Here is a 13356-nt window from a genome sequence, read left to right on the forward strand (position 1 = left end):
ATTCACTTATGCAAGGCCAAAGTTTTGAGATTAAAAGTAATTATCCAAGATTATTATTAATTTTCAGAACGTTTAAAAACATCGAAGCTTCAGTTAAATATCTTGATGGGTCTCATAATGTTATCGAAGCTAGTGAAAAATTAAGTGGTAAAAATTTAACATACTTTTATCTTCCAAATTATGGAACAATCACAATAGAAGCTATTGATTCTGGATATGTAGCATTTACCTCTGTTGCCCTTCCAAAAGAGTGCGCTGGGAGATTATGGATTTCAAATATTCCAGGGGATTCTCTTAAATTATCAGGCGGATTAAAATGGCCTTACACACTTACAAAGGAAGCAGTTTGTGCTGTTTTTGCTTATGCGCCTGAAATTACATATTCTTATTATACACATCTTGATGATAATGATAAAGTAAACTTCAATGATGTCGCTATTTATGGAGAGGCTTCTTCATCCACTACACAAAGGAACTGCATTGTCAAAATTAGGACATACTCATATGCATCAAGAAAAAGTGTTTACATTTCGACATCATCAAATCGGATCATTGAACCTACAAATCGCTTTCGCGGGTTCGTTTTAGTTGGGAACAAATTCTACTCTTCATTTTGGTATAAAGCCAAATATTTTCCATACTTTTGTTTGATAATACTAATTATCGGCATCATTTATGTTTTGTATAAAAGCAGTAAACGAAGAGGCCAAAAGTCCGATCCGGTCGCCGACGGCTACTCAGTGCTTCGTAATGCCTAAGAAAACGAAATATTTCTTTCAAATTGACATGTTTTTATATAAATACATTTTTTAACTAACTGAAATTATTAATTCTGTTTTTTGCATATAATGTATCTAAATATCCTTTCGTGAAAAGATTATGTCTAAATAGATAGCAATGAACAAACTCAAAAACAATGCAAACATCGATGTTGTTTAACAACAAAATCATAAAAAAGTTTATCTTGATAGACTTTTCCGAAAAGATTATAACCTACGAATTCACTACATGTTCGTGAAAAACTCTTAATGTTTTTTTAGTGTTATAAAACGATTCTGTTCATACAAACAATAGTTTTATATGAATCAGGGTTTGTATATGATTTCCTGGGGGTTCATTTTATGATAAAACATCATATGATGAAAACTTATATAAATATTATTTCATTCTAACTTTAATATTCAATATAACAATATATTTTAATGTGTTGAAATTAAAATAATTATGATAAAATAAAAATATATGCGTTGAGAATAATTATGGTATCTTTTGAATGATGATTAAGGTTCACCTTTTGAATGTTTTGGTTACGATGCAAAACGCCCTCCGTTTTGCAGTTTTGAACAATAGGGAATTTGAAAACAGAAAAAAATGGCAATAAAAATATCCGACTTTTGATGAGGAGATCAAAATCATTTCAAAAAGTGAATAATGACAAAATATTATATCGGTAGGGTCTGATACACTTCGAACCCCATTTTTCTAATAAAAATATTATATGATTTAGTTTATTAAAAAATTTCACCAATTATCACTATCCAGCATTTTTCGAATGTATTTCCAATATTTCTTCGAATGCACCATTCATGAAAATATGATTTGAGCTCATTTCTATTTCTAAACTCATTTCTTATGCGGAATTCTTAAATGAGATTCCATGTATTTTTTATTTTTCGAGTATTTGCCTCAGTAATTGGATCTACGAAATTTTCTGAGTGATTTACTGTTCTGTGTACATAACCTAAATCATTGAGAGTATTATATGCCTTCCATTCATCAGACCAAATTTATGAATTAGGTCTAACTGTTGAACAAATAATTTAAATGAGAACTTTTCTCGATTCATTTTCGCAAATCTCTGCGACAACTCTCATTGCTTTACTGTCTATTTCGTCAAAAACCCAAATTTCTTATTTTTCCAATGCACTTGCTTTGTTGTATTTAGCACCTAAAAAATGACTTTCATCAATTTCGACCTTCCCCTCACCAAGTAAATTTTGAGCTATATCTTTACGATATTCTTTTTCTGCAATAGATCGAAAAGTTTAAAATCATGTTATTACTGATCGTTCACATACACCTGTAATTTTAAATGTAGTTCTTATATCATAACCTTCTACCCAACATGCTAAAATGTGAACAAATCCCCTTAATGAGAGTTTTGATTGTGATACCCATGAATCTAATCTGATTGATTCTGAATTTCTGCATTTACTTGAGCAGCGTCTATATGCATGATTCCCTGCTCAGAGGCCCATTTGATGAAGCTTTTGTCATTGAATTTTAACAATTGCTTAATGGTTTCGAATTGCAATTGCATCATAATGATCGACTTTTTGACTACTTTACAAACAAAAAATGTAATAATTTTAATCGATAACCGTTATAATAGATCGAATATTTTGTATTTTATTACTCAAAGATCATCATTATGTCAAATATTTTGTCGATCAAAATATATATCAATTTGAATCAAATGTGAGCACCTAAGGTGCGAGCGGTTTCGATCGTTATCTATTGAAAAACTTTGTTTTTCAATAGATAACGATCGAAACCGGCCGACGGAATGTTAAATGGGGTGTCCTAATGTGGCATTTCTATTTTTCCTCAAATATCCTATCGTTAAAAAACCGCAAAATGGAGGGCTTTTCACATCAGAGCCAAGGTTTTTTCCGTTTTCATCTTTGTTATTCTTTGATTTTTTTGTTAAAAATTTATCCAATATTCAATTTTCATCTTGATTTACGATACGACAATTTTGTCAAAATTATTTGACACTTTTAATAAGAATAGGGTTCAATGAGTGCAAGGGGTTTTGAGCCACCCACAATTCCCCAAAATTTTCCCAGAAGTTATACTCCTGGATCTTTTTTACTTAACAGACAGATTCCACAAATAGATGTTCCTGATATGTATCAAGTTCATCTCATTCAATGTGATTTATGGGAAGCTATAACCGGTGAACATCTTACGCCATCAAGTATATGTTCACTATGTAGTCCTTTTGTTCCATATTCTACACAGAATCAAACCCTTATATCTGCTCAATATTATCATATGGCTAAAGATAGACAAGGCTGTCGTTATCTTCAACAAAAGATCGACACGTGCGATCCCACAGAACGTAATGTTATACTTAACAGTCTTATTCCACATTTAGATGACCTTGTTTTTGATCCAAGTTCAAATTATGTCATACAAAAATTATGTGAATATCTTACCGAAGATGCACAGAAAAAGTTTTTACAATTTTTTCTATCAGATCTCCAACACGTAATTGATCAACAATCAAGTTGTAGAGTATTACAAAAATTTATGGAACATACAAGTAGTGAAAACGTCGACTCTATCTACAAAGCTTCGATGCGCTCCATAGTTTCCATGTGTTCCTCACCAAATGGCAATCACATAGTCCAACGGTTTATTGAAATCTTACCAAATCGCATAAATGAGATTGTAACCATTCTCCAACCACATGTTGTCAACCTTGTAATTGATAATTCGGGTTGTCGAGTCATTCAGAAGCTATTTGACAAATATCCATTATCGAATATTCGACCATTAGTTGACGAAGTTCTATCATGTGCGGATCATTTAGCCACCAATCAGTACGGGAACTATGTTGTACAAAGTATTTTGGAATTTGGAACCGATACTGATTTTGACATATTGCTAGAAAAGTTTGCCGGCGCATTTTACCAATTTTCGATACACAAATTCGCATCCAATGTCATTGAGAAGTGTATCCGACGCGCTAACTCCCAACAAAGAAATGAGATATTTAATGAGATAATCGGACACGAAGATGAATATGAAGAAGAAAGAATCGCGAAAATGGTCGGCGACCAATTTGGTAACTATGTGATACAAAGAATCATTGAGTTCGGCTCTGAGAGTCAACAATCTGCAATTTATAATGTTGTGTATGAAAATTATGATGAGCTTGTGAAGAGGTCCTATTCGAAGCATGTGATCATAAGGCTGTCTAACTTGGGCTATGAGTTCTAAGCAATGTTTGAAAGTAAACTGAATTGAAAATGTTTGTGATAAATGATAATAATTGTTTTTGTTGTTTTACAATTTGAATTTTTTTGTTACAATGAATCCTCAGTACGTAATTTACATTGTGATCGAATAAAACGTTTTGTTTTACCAAAGAATTTTCTTCGTTTAAACATTGGTATAATTTAATATATATAATTATAATGATAATCCAGATTGACTAATCACTAATCACAGATTTTAAAGTTTCATTGAAAATTTACAAAATCAAGTTCTCATGTTTGTGATAAATGATAATAATTGTTTTTGTTGTTTTACAATTTGAATTTTTTTGTTACAATGAATCCTCAGTACGTAATTTACATTGTGATCGAATAAAACGTTTTGATGTTTTACCAAAGATTTTTCTTCGTTTAAACATTGGTATAATTTAATATATATAATTATAATGATAATCCAGATTGACTAATCACTAATCACAGATTTTAAAGTTTCATTGAAAAAGGTGCAAAAGAAAATTCGAATTCAGAATCTTCTTCTATGCTACTTCTTGGCTTTCGATAAATACTGTAAGTAGTTTTACAGATCAACAAAACCAACTCGAATTTCTTCAACTCGTTTAAATTATTCATTAACTTTTTCGATATTTTCTGTTTTTGCTTTTGTCTTGTTAAATATTATTTTTCATTTATTGATTTTAAATCCTTATCAGTAACAAGGCTATTATCAATTAAATCCTTGTTAAATTTGTAATTAAAAAAAATATTTGTTTGTTTTGCAACACTGAGTTTACGGGTCGAAAAATATTTTACTCTTCTGAAAGTTTTGACGTCTTCTTACAGGACTACTATATGGTATATATCAAAATTTAACGGAAAATACGTTATTTTCTGTGGTTAAATTCATTTTTACAGGTGGTTTATATATACTAGACGTGAGGTAAGTGGATGAACCAAAAAACATTTGATTGGAAAAAATTTATGCTATCATTAGAAGCAAATGTTTTTTCATTAAATAAAAGTAACATTAAACCTATTGTTAAAGAAACAATGGATTTGTTTTCAGAAATAGAAAATTTTCCTTATTCATTCAATCTTCTTCTCTGCAGATATATATATTCAGCATTTATAATTCGACAGGCTAACTCAATTTTATATCTTACATATTTGAAGTTAATCGAAAACTCAGAAGAAGAAATAAATATAAACAATCCAAAAATAATATCATGCTTCTGTAAGCTTCTTCTTGAATTAAAAACAAGAGAATCATATTATTTAATTGGAAAGATGATTGCACAAAAACTCATTATTGCACATTTTCAAAAGAACTTAACAAAACCTTATTTTTCACATTATAAAACAAAAGAAGAAATATTAAATATTTCTGATAAAGATATAAAAAAATTTGGAAAATATGTTGATACACTTTACCAACTTGATTTGAAATTTCATAAAAGTTACATTAAAGAAGGAGTTAATCCAATGGCAATTGCAACATTTATTAGAAATGATGATGTTGATAAACTACAACAAATAGCATCACAAGCAAATTTTAATTTTAATCAAAGAATTAAACCATGTATTTATGAAAAATCTTCGTTACTATTTAGTAATCCAACATTAATTAATTATTCAGCATATTTTGGATCAGTTCAATGTTTTAAATATTTGTTATTAAATGATGCAAAGCTTTACAAAACATTTCGTTATGCAATTGCAGGAGGAAATTTAGAAATTATTCATTTATGTGAACAAAATGATTCATTTTTTGATTTAGTGAATGAGACAGCAATTGAATATCATCGAAATGATATTTTTCATTATTTTTATGAAATGAGAAAAAAATTTATAAATTTAACTGATTTAGGAATTAAATGTATTCAGTCCAATAACTTAGAAATATTATTTTTTTTAGAAGATGAAGGTATGGAAATTTGTTCTTGATTTATCCGAAAGTTAGTAAAAACTGGAAATACAATGTTAATGAAATATTTTATTGAAAATAAATAAATTCCAGAATTTGATTTATGCAAATCTTTTCAATCAGGAAATCTTGAGTTTATAAACTTTTATTATTTGAATGAAATGAATATCCATTTTTGATTTGAATTCATTTGGGTATGCAAATTCATTTTAAAAATAAAAAAAAGTAATTTCTCATAAAAAATAAAAATTTAATTGAAAAATGTATAAAACTGTATTGAAATAATGGTGGGCATTTATTCTTCTTTCAAGGTAAAAAGTCATTTATATTTCAAGTCGAAAAATTTAAATAATTATTTTACAAGTTAAAATTGATTTCAAACCAATCAACAACAATTCTGCAACGCTTAATGTGTGTATAAAAACATATTCCATTTAAAAAAATCACAAGACAATTTTTGAAAAATCATCTAATTTTAACATCAATTTATGAAGAGAAAAAAACACACTTCTTTGGAGTTTTTCGAAAAAATCTACTTATTGTCAAATTACTTTTAGTAAGTCCAAGAACTACTATCCATGTATCTGCATCCTACCTCACATGCTTCATATTGTTCTTCAGGATAACCAAGGTTAGTTGTATGCGCACGACACAAGGATTTGCAGTCTGATAAACTTCCATAGCGAGGTTTATATGAGCCGCAACCATATTCGCAATTATAGTATTCACTAGTATGCTCATTTTTTTTGTCGTAATGTCTTCCGCAATAACGCTCGCAATCATTCCTAATAACAACATAGTCCCAATTTTTCTCAGGTTTGATGGTTTGTTTTGGCTTTGTTATAAATTTCACTTGCTTCTTACTTTGTACAAGACAGCCTGCCTTGCAAGCATGTTCTAATGATGTAGTGTTAAATTTTTCGCAAAACTTGAAGCATTTTTTGCTTGAGGCAACGAAGCACAGCAACAAAGAAAGCATTGATATCAAATTGACAAACCGCCCGATAAAGGGTTAATTGAATACTTATCGTTGTCAGATGACAGTTGTTTTGTTACGAAGCAACCGAAACGATCAAACAGTTAAATTTTCTATTCGCTTGGATAAATCTCAGTATTTCTTGATATTAAAATGAGAAAAATTAGGGTATGTAACATCCAAAACATCGCAATTCCAAAAATATCAGTTTTAAGTTTCTAAATAATGATTCAAGAAATATTTAGGACACAGCTGCACGTGCTGATGTGAATTGCATGGCTGATAGGGAAATTGACCGGCAATTAAATAGTAAAGAATTGCTAGAAACTTTGCACAAAATGTATTATGTAAAAAAAACAAAACAGAGCCTATTTTCAATGGAAATTGATTTATTGTGAAAAATCAAAATTTTATTGAAATTTAATAAAATATTAATATTCAGAAATTTTTATGCATATTCAAATATATAGAGTTTTCAGGTAGGGACAAACCGTTGACATCATTTCTTCATTATTGAAAAACATATTAGAAAAATACTCGATATAATTCTTTGAGACAATATTTTTTTTTTGAATGCACTCTCATTAAACAAGGCATGTTCTAATGATGTACATGAGTTATTGAATGTATAGAAAAACAAGTACCCTATATCTCTTCTTCAAACGATTTTACTTGTTAACATTTTTCAATTTGATATTCGATATATTATTAAAAGATAAATTTTCGATAAAATCTCTTTAAAAAAATTTCTATATCACAAAGAATTGAACTCCGCTGAGAATTTTTATAATCAATATATATTTTTATGCCAAATGAACTTTTGATATATGAAACCATAAGTTCAGCATTTGTAACCTTTAATATGAAAAAATAATAAAGAAATTGAAATAAAATTTCGATTTTCATTTTTTTCTGGTTGAACGAAAAGAAAGTAATTCACAAGGTTGCGGGGAAATGTCTCTTGTTAACTTCATCAATATGCTTAAATAAATGTTGAAGACAATTAAGTTAACTTTCATCTATGTGCACTCATTGAAATGTTGCACAACATATTGAAAATTCAATGATCATGGTAATTCGAATTGAATAAATTATTTCACAAAGTGTATTCAAAAAAATGACGGTTGAAAAATGTCACACAAAAATGAACAGTATCTATCAAATTTGAGATGGAGGAACGGACAAACAAGTTTGGTTATCCAGACGGCATACAAAATTAATTGATTTTTTTGAGAGAACCGTTGATAATTGTGCACAAAAGTCGTTAAATAACTTTCAGAATACCTCAAACCAACAATGCTCTTCATGTTTTTCCATTTACATAGAATTTAATTAAGTCACCGATACACAAGCCAAAGGCATCTTTCGCTAGTTCAACAAATTGCTTATTTGATAAAAATACAAAGGGTCAAGCATGCAATCATTCTTTGATTCGTCTTCATATCCTTTATCTGCCTTATTTTCCTTTGCTTTGAAACTTGTGGAATATTTTGTTACTAACCATCCACAAAAGCAAAAGTCTTCTACTGAATTAGCATCCAACCTCAATATTCTCATCTTTCGCATAATTGTATTCCATCGATTTTTGATATTATTAAATGATCTATTATGAAAATACTTGCAAAACAATGACCATTTTGGCCCCATCGTATTATATTTCTCAAATAATATATGATCTTCTTCAGGTGTCCAAGGAGAAATGTTCACGTTAGGGCTTAAATAGAAATTCCATCTTTCTCTGCATTGTCTGGGACTCCTAGTTTTAATTTTATCGGATATGAATTTCCAATTTCTGGTTCCATACTCTTGAACAAGTTTTATAAGAGCTTGATCTTCTTCATTGGTAAAAGTTTTCCTTTTTTTCTTATAGCTTGTATTTATGAAGTTAGGTGTGTAGTTGCTTAGATGTTCCATTTTTCAAAATGGTTCTCACAGTGATCATTTTCATTCAATTTGACGGCGCTACTTGTGAGGGCTAGAAAATTTCAATGCGTCTTTGGTTGTAAAGTTCAGTTGGTGTGAACAATAAATTTTATAATTTGCGTTATTCTGATGCTAGTAAGGGATATTTTAATATTTTCCAAAACATGGAAATAATATGAGTATTTTGATAATATATTATGTTTAATTTGTCGAAACTTGTTTAATTCATAGGATATAAATATTTTTTTGATTTCAATCGATAATATATTTTGTAAAAAAAGCGTTCAGTCCTTTGAAAAAAATGGGAACAAATCGATCAGATTGCATTTAATTCCACGTTGTTCAAAAAGTTATATAAAAAAACGGTCAGTCTGTGAATGTCCCCAAAGCAGTAAAACAAAGCTAATATTTACCATTTTGTCTCTTTTCGTGATATCTATGAATTTATAAAAGAATATTTATTGTCAAATATCACATGGAATTCATTTATAACTTGTTACACAATCCGTACAGAGCCAAACATCAAATTTATCACCGCCCGCCCCGGATATCTTTGTCAGCTTCAAAAAAGTGAAAATAATGAAAACTTTACTCGTAGTAATTTTGGCTGATATATTTGAACATTTGGAGTGTGTTATCAATCACCTGCTGACTATCTAATGACACTTGCCTGTAAACAATAATTGGCCTTGACTCGGTAAGTGGTTTAGCCCTTTCCAAGAATTTATCGACAATATACTGTGCACATTTGTCAGGGTCGTGTGGATCTCCGATATACTCAGGAAACACCTTAGTGAAGCAATCCGTTTCCCTTATCTTTTCTGTGAATTCATCGAACTTATTGCAGATGAGGAAAATTGGTGCTTCTCTAAACTCTTCTTTTTTGACAACTTGGGAGAAAACTTCAAGCGAATCATTGATGCGAACCATTTGGATGTCTTCGAACATTGGCTTGTCGAATTCGGCCAATGATACAAAATATATACATCCGCCAACTTCACTCATGATTTTTTCCCATTTGCTGCGTTCATTCTTTTGACCACCAACGTCATATATATACGGATGATTGCTCCATCGAGATCAAATGTGATTGAATCAATTCCAATTGATCTGACACGAACTCGAAGGACATCATCATCACTTGGAACGTAGTCTTCATCTTGGAGATCATCAATTTTGTCAAAGAAGTAACCGACGTTGTCTGGAATGATAGTTTCATCTTTATGTCTGTATGCCGTTTGTATTGATGGATCTTGCCATAGTTGTTGTAGAGATTCAGCAAGTTGAGGAGTAAAATCGCAAGCAAACGGATTTAATGCAAGAATATCTTGTGCTGCTTGTTCGAGATCTGGACTGATTTCCATCGAATTACGTTCTAACCAAATAAGAAGAAGTTGCATAGATTCAACGAGATTTCCTTTTATGGTTGGGATAAGGCTCTTTCTTTCATCATCCTCAATTCCAACATATTTAAGCTTTAATTGACGAGCATATGTTGTTTTACCCGTTTCTCCAGTTCCACAAAGAATCAATCCAAATGCTTCTATATCATTATCTTTGATTAGAATCGGCTGTTTTTCATTGTTTGTATTGGATGTTATTTCTTTAGGTTCCTCATTTTTTATTGGCTCTTCCTCCTTTGGCTGTATGTTTTGCTGTGCATGATCTTTTACTGATGTTTTGCAAGGTGGTAAAGGTGATATTTGTTCTGGTACAACCTTCGATTGGCCGCACCCCATTTTTAAATCAACACGATATAAAATCGTTCAATTTTGCACAAAAAAGTTCCAAAGTTTGGGTAAAGAAGTGAATTCACATTTTTTTGTGAGATCTAATTGTTAGTACTATAGTAAGTAATAAACTATTTAAAAAGTTTTTGAAAACTTGGCCGAAATGTTTCAAAAACTTTTGGGGAATCGTTTTTTGCTACAGACAAACTTTGTCAATTTTGATAGCAAAAAATTTGTGAAAAATTTTTCCATCAAAATCTGACGTTTTGCTCCATCTATTTTTTATCTAACAAATTTAATTACAGCAAAATGACATCTAAATTTAATGTTTTATTCGTCGACAGATTTTCGTAGGTACAATTTGATATTTGAAAATTACATTTTTCAAAAATGTATTATTGATCACTGATTTATTTGTTCACCTAAAACTAAAGAGAATAAACAATATTATTTTCACATGCACAGTACAACTTATTATTTCTTGTATTATAACACATCGTTGTAATCTGTGACATCATTTCAATATCCGCGATTAATTTTAATGTTGGCAACTCGAATATCTTTAATTTATTTTGTTGATCGCCGACAGCCAACAAAGATTTCAAGTTATTAATTTTCATTTCGCACCACGACAAATTTTTACCCATAATTTCCACCGTTGCCACTTTTTTGCCGTTTATATTAAATGTCGAAATTAAAGACGTTTTATCTTTGACACCTTCGTACGCCACTAGTATGCAAGGGTTTGTACTTATTTCAATTTTCAGTATATTCGAAGGTATTGAAATTGATCTAATGAAAGCTCCTTGTGACAATTCCGAAACAACAATAGTTTTCGATTTATCACAACTTACAATCATGTTCAATTGCAAATTTGCTTTCACGTCAATTATCGGTTCTGAATGTGGTGAAATTCGATATACAATTGAAGTTGGCACACCCAAATGCCATAAAAATGATTGAAGAATCTGTTGAAGAAGTAATCAAATGATAGTTATCAGGTTGGAAGACTGCGATGTTGGATGAGAATTGGTTTTCCAAATAGATATGTTTTATCGAATTATTTTCGATTTGGAACAAATGGAAAGAAGAATCAGTGTTCGAAGAAGCGATTAATATGTTCGATCCCATTAAACAAGAGAATTTCTTTTCACTAAACTCTTCAATACTACCGATATAACGAGTTAAATCTTCTTCGATGTTATTATTGTTATTATTATTTGTTGTATTATTTGCGTTGTTATAATTGATCATTGTTAATAACCCTTTAATATTAATAAGTATTAAATTCGTTTGATCATTTCGCATAAATATGTTACGGAATTGTGTCTTTAATATTTGCGTAAGTTTAACTTTCTCTCGTAAGTTATAAAAGTTATGAATTTGTACAACGTTTTGACGCTTTGGATGTGGCGAAGTAAATATTTGTTTTGGTGTAATACCGAAATGAAAAGCGTTTTGTTGACATTGTGATAACATTTCCGGGTCATTTAATACTGATTTAGTTATACACGAAGCATAAGAGAATGGCGGAAAAGTATTATTTGCTTCGATGGCTGCTTTACCTTGTTGTTTATATCCGAATATTAAATCGATCCAACCATTTAAATTGTTGTTAACATAATTTGATTCTAATGCGTTCTTATGTATTTCAATGAATTCATATGGCGTTTTAGCCCATTTCGGTAATATTACATCATTAATTATGTTGTCATTAATATCTTTACCTAAATCGAATCCATTCGAATTAATTAAGAATTCGGGTGTAGTAAAGAATTCTGGAATTAATTCTCGAAAGTCATTAACAACTGGTGATGATACACATTCCCAAACCTTTTGTATTGATGAAAATATTCGTTGTGAATTATCAAATTTATTATCTTGCATTTTGATATTAATTGTAGTAAATGGTTCTAAACGTAATAAATAATATGATACAAAATATGAAGTAGAATAATGTATACGATATAAATATGATTTCTTAGGATCTTCAAATGCTTCATTTGATATTTTAATTAAGTTATTTAATCGTGTTTCATTAATTGCACCAATTGGTTTATTTAAGTCACGATAATTCTTTGGATCATTAATATCAATTGTTTCACTTGTATAATCATTTAATATCCATGGGAATATTGGATATTGTGTTAAATCATTAAAACTTCGACCTGCAAATAAATTAACATATATTAAATATTCATAATTTGTTATTATTCCATTTTGCCATTTTTCAGTTAATTTAAGCTCATTCCAAATAGTGGATATGTTTGAGCTTAATTGTAATACTTTAAGATTATTTAATTTCTTCTTTTGTAGAAATCGTAATACTTCTTTTCTTTTTTCATTACTTGGGAATACTATGAAATAACTTTTCCTTTTAATCAAAAAGAATTCTAATGCTTTTGGCAAATGTAAATAATTCCGATGTAATACCATTGATAAAGATTTTAATGAAACTTGAATCGATTTAACATTATTTTCTTCTGTTCGACCTTCAAAGAATAATTCTTTATCATTAATATAGAATTTACCTTTATAAACATCATTTAATTTAATTAAATCACATTCACAAGAAAATGAATAACTTAATGATTCATAATAACTTTCATCTTCATCTTCATCTTCTTCAGCATTTAAATCATCATCTAATAATTGAAGTTCATCAATCGATTGCGTGCTAAGTACCCATTGTTGAAATTCTTCATCTGCAGTAATTACTTGTTGAATATAAAGGAGTTAATACTGAAGATAAAATTTATTTGTTTGATTTGAAACAGCACTTATTTTTGCATCTGAAAAAGG

The 13356-nt window shown here is 29.6% G+C and overlaps 5 protein-coding genes across 5 annotated transcripts; 2 read left to right on the top strand and 3 right to left on the bottom strand.

Annotated features, from left to right (window-relative positions):
• Positions 1 to 8: 8 nt before the first annotated feature.
• On the top strand, positions 9 to 758 carry GO595_005267 (uncharacterized protein; the record flags this gene model as incomplete). The annotated part of the gene is made up of 1 exon (XM_067918491.1): positions 9 to 758. The coding sequence occupies one exon, from the start codon at positions 9 to 11 to the stop codon at positions 756 to 758; it is 750 nt and encodes a 249-aa protein (XP_067774480.1).
• A 2041-nt stretch (positions 759 to 2799) lies between these two features.
• On the top strand, positions 2800 to 4008 carry GO595_005268 (Pumilio-family RNA binding repeat containing protein; the record flags this gene model as incomplete). Its single annotated transcript, XM_067918492.1, has 1 exon — positions 2800 to 4008. The coding sequence occupies one exon, from the start codon at positions 2800 to 2802 to the stop codon at positions 4006 to 4008; it is 1209 nt and encodes a 402-aa protein (XP_067774481.1).
• Positions 4009 to 6478: 2470 nt separating this feature from the next.
• GO595_005269 (uncharacterized protein) lies at positions 6479 to 6904 on the bottom strand (the record flags this gene model as incomplete). Its single annotated transcript, XM_067918493.1, has 1 exon — positions 6479 to 6904. The coding sequence occupies one exon, from the start codon at positions 6902 to 6904 to the stop codon at positions 6479 to 6481; it is 426 nt and encodes a 141-aa protein (XP_067774482.1).
• A 2508-nt stretch (positions 6905 to 9412) lies between these two features.
• Positions 9413 to 9772, bottom strand: GO595_005270 (G-protein alpha subunit; the record flags this gene model as incomplete). Its single annotated transcript, XM_067918494.1, has 1 exon — positions 9413 to 9772. One exon carries the CDS (start codon positions 9770 to 9772, stop codon positions 9413 to 9415), a length of 360 nt encoding a protein of 119 aa, XP_067774483.1.
• A 53-nt stretch (positions 9773 to 9825) lies between these two features.
• On the bottom strand, positions 9826 to 10563 carry GO595_005271 (guanine nucleotide binding protein, alpha subunit; the record flags this gene model as incomplete). The annotated part of the gene is made up of 1 exon (XM_067918495.1): positions 9826 to 10563. The coding sequence occupies one exon, from the start codon at positions 10561 to 10563 to the stop codon at positions 9826 to 9828; it is 738 nt and encodes a 245-aa protein (XP_067774484.1).
• Between the last annotated feature and the right edge of the window lie 2793 nt (positions 10564 to 13356).

The sequence above is a fragment of the Histomonas meleagridis genome, assembly GCF_020186115.1.
Source record: "Histomonas meleagridis strain 2922-C6/04-10x chromosome Unknown contig_33, whole genome shotgun sequence".
Lineage (NCBI taxonomy): Eukaryota > Parabasalia > Tritrichomonadida > Dientamoebidae > Histomonas > Histomonas meleagridis.